Genomic DNA, 9,769 nt, shown 5'->3' with positions numbered 1-9,769 from the left:
TTTCCATTTCCGTTTTTTCCATTTCCTTTCTGTGGCGTACCTTTTCCTGGTGCTAGGATAATGCTTTCGGCTGCGGCCATTTGGTCTCACATACAAGGCTTTCCCCACAGGCAGCAGAGGGCCACACCACAAGGCAGGAGCTGCTGCTTTCCAATATTCCCCACCAAATCCATCTGCCCCTCGTGCAGGGTGTCCCAGTTTGGTGCCAGGAGACCCCAGAAGGACAGACAGGCACACAGGTCACACAGCCCTGAGGACACTGTTTACCCCCCTGTCCATGTAGAAGAACACAACCAAACTCCCTCATTTCCAGCATTTTGAGACATGGATTTGCCCCATGCCCAAAGGGTGTAATATTTGTGCTTTCAAAAAGAGCCAACACTCCTGAGTGTCAATACAATCACAGTGAATAACACTGCCCACCAGCAATTACACACAGATATAATTGGGGCCAGCCTGAATAAAATAAAACTATCAGAGAAAGCCATTCAACACAGACATTCATTCTTTCAAAGACAGTCATTAATTTCATCTGAGATGATGCACTGACCTCTTTCAAAGTGAGCCATGTGGTTCTCATTGCTACAGCAGAGCCCTTCAAGATATTTACCAAACACATACAGACAAAAGCCCATGACAAAGGGAGATACATCTTAGAGATGAAATACAAGGCTTGGGTGAACCTGATCTGAGGCCTCTCAAGTTGAAAGTTACCTCTCAACCATTCTGCCTTCCCACCCCAGATACCAGAAATCAAAGAAAGAAGAAAAGCAGGCTGGCCAGGGAGGAAGCAGCATTGCCCTTTCACCAGAGAACAAAGAAAGAGACTTCCAAAGAAAAAGAGGAGAAATATCAATCCTCAGAAACACCCCATCTGAATTCAAAAGCATCAGAAAAAAAAAAAAAAAAGATGTAGAGCTCTACACTGTGAGGACACGTCCACTGTTTGGAAAGCATGAGAAAAACTGGATGAAGAAAATGTAACACTTCAGTGTCTCCAAGACAGCTGCAGTTTTCCTTGACTTAACCAGACTTGGCTGCCAGAAATTGGATTTCTTGGCCTCTGCTTTCTTGATTGTAAAATTTACTCTTCCACAAAATATGATTTCAAATTATGCAAGCAGAGTTCAAATCTAAGAAAGTAACATTAAGTTGTTGAAAATGAGTTTTTAAAAAGTCCTGAGTTCATCTGTGCTGTTAATAATGAGTTTATCTCAAAACCTTGGGGGGAACCCCATCAAATGGAATTTGTGCATGACTTCTGGAAGTATATGAAAAATTAACAAAAGCATCCAGTAGCAGTGGAGTTAAAAAGTTATTAGCCCTTGGATACACTCTAGCAAGAGCCCCTAAAACACATGCAGGCTGCAAGCAAAACCACACCAAGCTGCTTATCATTCTGAAGCAAAACTCAAGGATTAGCCTCCCACTGCACATCAGCTGGCCTCCCTGGCTACAGCAGGCACCAGGATTATGTTCACTGCCAAAGCTCGTGAGCATTTGGAATCCAGCAACCTTAGTGTACAAGATGAATGTACAGGAAGGAACACCAGCAACGTTTCCTACATGGATTTACTGAGCATCTTCTGAGTTGTTAGACAAACCAGTTTCAATGCCTTGAATGTGGGAGTGCTCAGTACAAAGAAGATAAACATCCCTCTGAAGACGAGCTTAAAAATGCATATGAAAACATAATTATAATACATCAGGTGTTTCCACTTCTGTATTGAAGACATTTATTACAAACAGGCTGTCAGCTCTCATATAAAAGTCAAACATCTGAAAAGTAAGAGCAGTCAGAGAATGCAATTCCCCTCAGTCCCATGGAACAGCAGTGAGATGTCTGTTGATGCAGCCCCTGGTCACCAGCAGCTCTGGAGGAAGGACTGGGATCCCAGCCATGAACAAACAAGTGCAGAAACCCTTGCTCCGAGGAAAAATCCCTCCCAAATACCAGGTGGCAGTATGCAAGTGTGAGAAACACAGCAAAGTCCATCCAGGGGTAGTGGCAAGGGGCACTGAAGAAGGCTGCAGCTCAAGCAGTCCAGCTCTCCTCACAGGGAAGGGCTGCAGAGCACATGGGAGCTTTCTGTGTGTCCCTAAGATCCAGCTCCTGACACACGTGCTTTGGTAAGAGATGGCATCAGTCTAAACTGAAGTGCTCTGCAAAAATATCATTTTTCTTCCCAAACAAACCTCGTACTTGCTCAAACTCCAGGGGCACATCAACAGCCTTTTTCTTCACTTCTTTATCAAAAAGCTACAAAATAAAAACCAGACAATATTGTCAAAACTCAGTACAGGCTCCTCACCCCAATAACACTGCACATTCTAAGGTCTTAAAACATCCAGCAAATAAACACTTCAAAGAAAAAAGCCAGCCCTGTCACCACTGTTGCTCATGCTGTTATTTAGCAGACCATTTTCCTGGTTTGCCCTGGTTCTGGGTAACCAAGGCAGTGTAGCTCCCTCCCCAGCAGCAAGGCAGATGAACAGGACATGGCTGCTGCATCCAGAACCTCCTTTCCTCTGGCTCCAGTCATTCCAAAAGGCACAGCAGCATTACCTCAGAAGCTGAGAGCTCCAGGAGCCCTGATATGTCATCCTCCATTTCAGACAGGGACTGGTTCAGGACAGCAGCTGCCTTGGCCACATCTGGGTGATAGTGGTTCTGGAGAGACTGAAAAAGCAAGACAAATAGGAGGTAACCTGTAAGTATAGGGTAACACACATCCATCTGCACTCCCACACAGGAGTCTGCCCATTTGGTGGTCAGATCTCCAGTGACCACCAAATTCCATCAGATCCAAGTTTGCTGTACCATGCTACTACAGAGCTTCACAAAATCCTCATTTCAGGCATCTTTCAAACATGTCAAAGGCTCCTCTCACACGGTCACATCCAGCTCAAGATAAATTCATCCATAGGCCATGCCTACACTGCATAACCTAATTCTGCCACCTCACAGTGCCTACATGTCACACCCAAGCTCCAGCTCTCCAGGATTCCAGCTCCTGCATATCATTCTTGTTGCTGCTTCAGCCCCCTACACAAAGCCCTCATCCGTTTCTAGAGGATAACCTGGCTCTACTCAATTCACTTCCATCAGTGCTCACCAAATTCCTCTCTCCCCTCCAGAGCAAATGAGAAGCTTGGTACATTTGCAGTTATTTAGTCTGTTTCAGCTGTGAACTTCAAGTTCAAATGTGTGCTCACAAGCCACCCAGTAACTAGCACATACATTTCTCCAGTGTAAGGAATCCTTTGCTAGGATAGAGAATGACACAGAGTAAAACAGTTCATCTCATTTGCAAGATATATGTCCAGCAGGCTCTTGTGAGAGTGGCTGTCCACTGCCAACACATGTCAAAGAAGCAGCAAGGGTGGAAAAGATCCATACCAGACCCAGATGCTCATGTTTGGGATGACATACCTGAATCTCCCAGAGAGAGCTCTGCAAAGCCCTGCTTTCAGATGGCTCCTTCTCCTCCATTATATATGGATCTTCTGACATATCTAAGGAAATAGGAGATCCAGAGCTAATACCTTCTATGTGATGTACACAACCCCAAAGGGAACACAGGCTCAGAGCAGTGCTGCAGCCAGAGCTGCTCCTTCCCAAGTCATTTATGGTCCAGGGACAAAGTGACAAATCCCAGCATGACCCAAGAGTCACTGCTGGCAGCACTACAGAACCATATTACTTTTAAAGAGTAGAGGAAGTAGGGCACTTGGAATAGCTTTGAACTTAACAGCAGGAGCCTGCTGACCTTTCACAAACTCAAGGGACAGGACAAAGGGATCCTTCCAAACCTCAGAACTGCAATCTCCCCTTTTCCTCCACAGAAACGCTCCTCTTTATGCTGCCTTAAAGGCATAACCCAACTGCCCTCTCACCTGCTGGCCCTCCTGGTCTGTGCAGCAGCACCTTGCAGGCGGGGTGCCTCCGGAAGAGGTTGCAGATGAAGGGAATGATCATGAGGAGAGCCTCGGGAGGGGCCGTGAGCGCCAGCCGGGCCAGCCGCTTGATGAACGCCGCCACCAGGTACGCTGGCAAGTGCCTGGGGACAGGGGACAGCAGGGAGCAGCCTGTTACAGTCCTGGCAGGAGAGCCAGCAGCCTCAGCCACCCTAACTGCACGTCACATTACAGACCAGGGGGCTCGTCAGGCTTTTTTGGCTGTGGAGTAAAGAGAAGCTTTAGGAATCTTGCTTTTAAGCAGAGGTGTGTGCTCACCAGAACAAATTTTTGGTGGAATTTACATTCAGTGCATGAATAATCTCAGATCACTGTGAGATTCAATCCTGACATGTGGCGCCATTGCCAAGCACAGCCCCTGTACACAGCCATTCTCACAGCAAACTTTATTCAGTCCTTTCATAAACTGAGTGCTTGGCCAGGCAACCTTAATTATATTCTTCTTATGTCATTTTGTGGGTTTAATTAATACACAGGCCATGGTGTTAAATCTACATAACATTTCCAAACACTGCAGCTGTTAATGGGAACATAAAGCTTCCATGTAGTGTAAATGTGCAGCATAATTCTTTTTTTTTTTAATGGTAAAAATGCAACCAGCTCATTTAGACCCCTTCTTCACATCAGAAGAGTTGGGATGAAAATGACAATTTTCAGTCACTCAGGCTTCACTACACCTGCAAGGCTCAACAAAGTTACCCACAGGTCTTGTCACTCTCTCCAAAGTACACCAGGAATACAAGGGGGTTGAATATGAAGTGCCTGGTGCTGTGTTACTGTTGGTTTACTTTATAATATATGACAGCAACTATATGACCAGCTGCCTATCCGGTTTATTCCCTGTGTACAATGAACTGACAACATCAAGACAGGCTGTCAAACATTTCACATTTCAGTGCTTTATGTCTGCAAAAAGCCATCCATTTATCAACAGCTTTGTAATCTATAAAAAGCCTGCAAATTTTACTTTTCCATTTTTACAAAGGCAAGACAGAAAATTCATCACTTTCACCCAAAGTGGAACAGAGATCAAAAACACATCCATAAGCACTTGCAGCTCAAACTCTGATAACTAACTGCAATTCTTCCTTTCTGAAAATCTATGGCTGTGAGGCAAATCTTCAAAAATAGCACATGAAAAATTACACAAGACTACAATAATAGTCTTGGATTCAGTTTTCTCCATAAAAATGTATCTAATCCAGCAGGCACACTGAATACATTAAATCCAGACATGTGGGAGACTGTTGAAGAACAGAAAAGCAGGAGAAAAATATGTGAGCATACATAATAAAGATGTTACTTACAATGAAGACAAAAACAGATTAGTCAGGTGGAAAAAGCGAGCTCGGTACTTCACGTGATAGATGGAAGGGTCTAACAGACTGTACAGCTTCTTGTAAAAGTCAGGATACTCCCTGTTGAAAAAAGAAGGAAAAATACAGCATCCATTAGTGGTGTACAGAGGGACTGTGTCTAAATGTTTTTGTGCTTTCATTAAGAGCACCCCAGCCCACTGCTGTGCTCTGTTTAGCTCTCTTAGGCTTCCCTCTACAGTCGCCACCTGAAAACAAGCTGCAAGGTGAATTTATGGCTCTTGCAGTGCCCAGCCATCTTCAGGGTGTGAAGCCATGTCCAGTGACTGCAAATGGTACAGAATGCAGTGAAAGGGACATCAAAGTCTATGGCTTCACCCTGTAATCAGATCAATGGAAATTGATTTTTAAGTGCTGAGCTACCACAGTCTAGAGCAGAGACTATTTAGGTTCAGTTGCAAAAGAAATCAGTCAGCCAAAAAAGCTCAGCATCCAAACAGCCTGAGCCTCTTTTGCAGTTTGGCTTTCTCATGGGGGAATTTCAAAGCCTGAAGGTGTGATGAATCCATTTCAATTCCTCTTACATAAAGACATAAATGCAAAAACCCATGTTCCTTTAAACAATATACTCTTTTTACTTACAGATTATGCTGATGAATCAAAATAAACAACCCATTTAGGGCCAGAAGACTGATTGCTCCACCTGTAAGAAACAAGCAGATATCAACACAATAAAAATAACTAGAAAAAAAAAATCTTCAAGTTTTTTTCTAAAATATAATCTTCCCAGAAGGAAAACGAAACTCAATAGCTGAAATCAGAGCCAGTATGATGGCTAAAAAGTGAAACAATTTCATCTACAGCCTTCCAGGAACACCCAAGTTTCTTACAGAGATTAAGCTGTAGTTTAGTAGAACAAATGTTCAACAACTGAGACACAGAAATGTGCTGCTCTAATTCCTCAACAAAGTCACACTGGGGGGGCAAAGGTCTCATCAGAAAGGACATTTCTGCAGGAGTCTGTGCACCCTGTTTGGATCAGCAGCACTGGCTGAACTCTATATTTAAAATAAATCATACCAGTATTCTACTCTTCCCCAAAGCCTTAAATATGATTTTCCTTACACACAAGGAGCAATGACATTGACAAACACGGTTAAAATTGTCTCACTCTCAGGGACAGTGGAGTTGACCCTAGTTCCTTAGCTCCATCCCAGCCAAGAGTACACCTATTCCATCACCCAGGTCGTGGTGCTACATCCAGCAGAGCTTCCAAGTCCATCTGTCCCATGCTGGAGATGCCACAAAGGATAAAAGGCTGTTCTCACTCACCTATGCCATAGGCCACTGTCAAGAAGTCCATCATGAGAGTGGGCTCATTCATGTAAGGCAGGACAGAGTCGTGCAGAATGACAAGAACCTTTTTGTAAAGGCCAGTGGGCAGCTGTGAAGGGCAAAACAACAGAGAAACAAGCACCGCAGGGAGAATTCAGACAGCAGCAGCAACCTGTGGCTCAAAAAGGCAATGCAATAGCAGAAGGGAATGTGCCAGGAAAATACAGAACAGCTTGCATCAGCAGTTCCCAAATGGGAGAGTTTACAAGTGACACCAACGAAGCTCATTCAAGAAGCAGGTGCTCACAACTAACAGTGTCATCACTCAGATGGGGGAAAATCACCTGCAAAAAGGCTGGGGAAGCTTCAGCTTGTGAGCAGAGATTGTTATGCTGCAGATCACCCTTACGGGCAGAGATGTTTAAGGTAGGGAAAAAAGGCTGAGAGTAAGGAGGAAAAGCAGGCCATATAGGAAGTCATGTTTCTTGGCAGTGTGATCCAACAGAAACGGTCACTGGGCTGTTCCCACCCCACACTCAAAACATACTGGGGTCCTACCAGCAGCTCCCTGCAAGGCTGGACACAATTGTTAAGGATCAGCAATCCTTAATTTAAAAAGCAATGCAGATCAGTGGCAGAAGTAACACTCACCTTGTGCTTCAAAAAAGTCAGCCACATTTTTTCAAACACCTGTTTGTGTGCCTTAAAACAGAATTTCAAACAGTGAGTTAAACACACTGGTACAGATAATGCTCTATTTTAAGCAGACAAAATTTCAGTTCTAATGCACCAAATGAACAGTTACCTGCAGCTTTGAAAGTTTCAACTCCTCACGGTTATCTAAGAAGAAAGAGAAACCAGATGTTGAACTTGAAATGGATATTCAAAAAATTAAGATGACCCTTTTTAAGTTAGCCTTTTGATGCTCTAAAAATTTGGGCTGAAGTACTTAATTTTATACAAGGCCATAACAGACCCCCCTGTAGACTTAGGAATGTGGATTTTTAAGACTGTTTAGAATCACAGTGATCAAAGAAGCAGACATTCTTTATCAGCAAACAATAATGAAGTCTTTACACACTAGAAATCTTAACCTGATTTTCATTTTCACACACAGTTTATCATGCAGAGTTTACTAACCTTGTTTGACCATAAATTTGACCATCTCAGACTCTTTGTTTGGCATGTTAATGGGTGAGATGAGGGAAAATACATTCTGCTGGTAAAAAGGCAGCGGCCTCTGAGGAAAAAAGCATATAAACAAACATGAAGCAAGTTCCACATCAGGTAGCAAGATGCTGGGCTTCAGTATTGCCCTGTTTCCAAGTACTGAATATATTTAGGAAAGAGAAAGGGAAAATGCTGATGGCTAAACTACACACTGGTATATTCTCTGTTGCAGCCTCAGCCTGGAGTACTACTTGTTACAACATGAAACCTATCTCTGTACTTATTCTGGTTTAAGAAAACTGGTGGATCCAATGAAGGAAACAGGTTCTTCCTCTGCATCAGAGTAAACAGAATTAAAAGTTCTCTCTGTGTCACTCAAGCTGTGAAGATTTGGGTAAAACAGAAGCTAGAGCTTAGACCAGAAAGAACAGTATGTGTCTTGAAATATTTCAATTGTGTCTTGAAATACTTTCAATTTCAGAGTAAAGCCAGTCTTGGCATACTGACACACATAAGAAATCAATGCCTTCAGTGGGCACACTCATTTCTCTGGCTTCCAAATATTTCCACACACTACTAATTCCTCCCTGCTTCACACACAAGCTACACAACCCAGAGCAGCTCATCCAGAGCCACCTGAGCAGTAACAATTTGTTACCTCCTTTGTCTTTTGCATGACCTGCCCGATGCTGGCAGTGACAGCCTTCATGACGAAGTACCGCACGTCGTCGTACTCCAGGTACTCCTGAAAGCGGGAGATCAGGAGCGAGGCGTCCTCGGTGGTGGGAAGCAAACCATCAACAACTACCTAACAAAGGGTTTGGAAAGGAAAGCAACAAGTCAGTCTCTCACAGCACTGGAGCACAGAGTGAGATGGCTGAAGGCACATGAGTTCGTGTGCCATCAGGTCACTGACAGGAGGGACTTTTCAGTTCTGCAGCTTACCTTAAGAAGGTCACATGGAAAAGTTAAAGTTCCTTTCCACTCTATTTTGATCAATGGATACTGTGCCTCCAATTCGACAAATTTCATGAGCGTGCAGAGTGCCAACTCCTTTAAAAAAAAGAAAGCAACATCACAAAAAAAACCACCTCAACAAGAACACCAGGGGTCAAACCCAAAGGAGGCAACTTTCAAGAGGAGGAAGAATGAAATATAATTTCCTGAGAAAGCGGCATGCTCGCTGCTGGTAAGCAGAGGTGAGTCAGAGCATCAGTGCTGCCTTACAGCACTGCCTGCCCTCCCACACTGAAACACAGCGATAGCTCACGGGACCCCCGTGAACCCGTGGTCAGCAGCGGGCTCAGGACCTACCTTGACCTGGAAGGCGTCGTGCCCCATGAGCTCGCCCAGGCAGCCCACGCAGTCCCTGTAGCGGTGCCTCATCCATATCCTGTACTTGTCCTCGGCGCTGTAGCTCCCTGTGAGGGACACACACACACAAACACAGGCTGGGCTCGGGCAGGGCCGCGCCTGTCCCGGGCAGCGCCGCGGGCCCCGCTCCGTGCTCACCGCCCAGAGAGGCGTCCTGGTCGGGCAGCGGCCCCACGAACAGCTCCCGCCGCTCCAGCAGCGCCCCGAACAGCCGGCTGCAGGTCCTGGCGGCGCTCACGATGTCCTCCGGCTCCTCCTGGCCCTGGGGAACCGCGTGTCAGAGCGGCGGCCCGGCCGCGCTGCCCTCCCTCAGCCCGGCTCCCCCCGCCCGGCCCGGCCCGGCCCGGCCCGCACCGCCAGCGGCTCCAGGAGCTCGAAGACGCGGTTGGCGCTGGAGCGGCTGCCCAGCACGGCCTCCAGGCAGGCGGCGAGCGCGGCCTCCCGCGCCATGCTCGGGTGGGAGGACAGAGGAGGAGCCGCGGCCGCTCCGCCCGCAGGCGGGGCCGGCGGCGGGGCGGGGCCGGGGCCGGGGCCGGGGCCGGGGCCGGGGCCGGGGCCGGGGCCGGGGCCGGGGCCGCTCCGTCCCGCCACCCACA

General features: G+C 46.3%; 1 protein-coding gene across 1 annotated transcript; it reads right to left on the bottom strand.

Annotated features, from left to right (window-relative positions):
• Positions 1 to 1,712: 1,712 nt before the first annotated feature.
• On the bottom strand, positions 1,713 to 9,709 carry NOC4L (nucleolar complex associated 4 homolog). Its single transcript, XM_068208744.1, has 15 exons — positions 9,528 to 9,709; positions 9,312 to 9,435; positions 9,114 to 9,220; positions 8,745 to 8,852; positions 8,458 to 8,607; positions 7,770 to 7,869; positions 7,435 to 7,469; positions 7,281 to 7,331; positions 6,627 to 6,738; positions 5,937 to 5,997; positions 5,286 to 5,396; positions 3,898 to 4,061; positions 3,434 to 3,516; positions 2,567 to 2,680; positions 1,713 to 2,260 (listed from the first exon to the last, which is right to left on the bottom strand). The coding sequence occupies exons 1-15, from the start codon at positions 9,621 to 9,623 to the stop codon at positions 2,144 to 2,146; spliced, it is 1,533 nt and encodes a 510-aa protein (XP_068064845.1). The 5' UTR covers positions 9,624 to 9,709; the 3' UTR covers positions 1,713 to 2,143.
• Between the last annotated feature and the right edge of the window lie 60 nt (positions 9,710 to 9,769).

The sequence above is a fragment of the Anomalospiza imberbis genome, chromosome 18, assembly GCF_031753505.1.
Source record: "Anomalospiza imberbis isolate Cuckoo-Finch-1a 21T00152 chromosome 18, ASM3175350v1, whole genome shotgun sequence".
Lineage (NCBI taxonomy): Eukaryota > Metazoa > Chordata > Aves > Passeriformes > Viduidae > Anomalospiza > Anomalospiza imberbis.
This window is presented reverse-complemented; position numbering and strand designations above follow the sequence as displayed.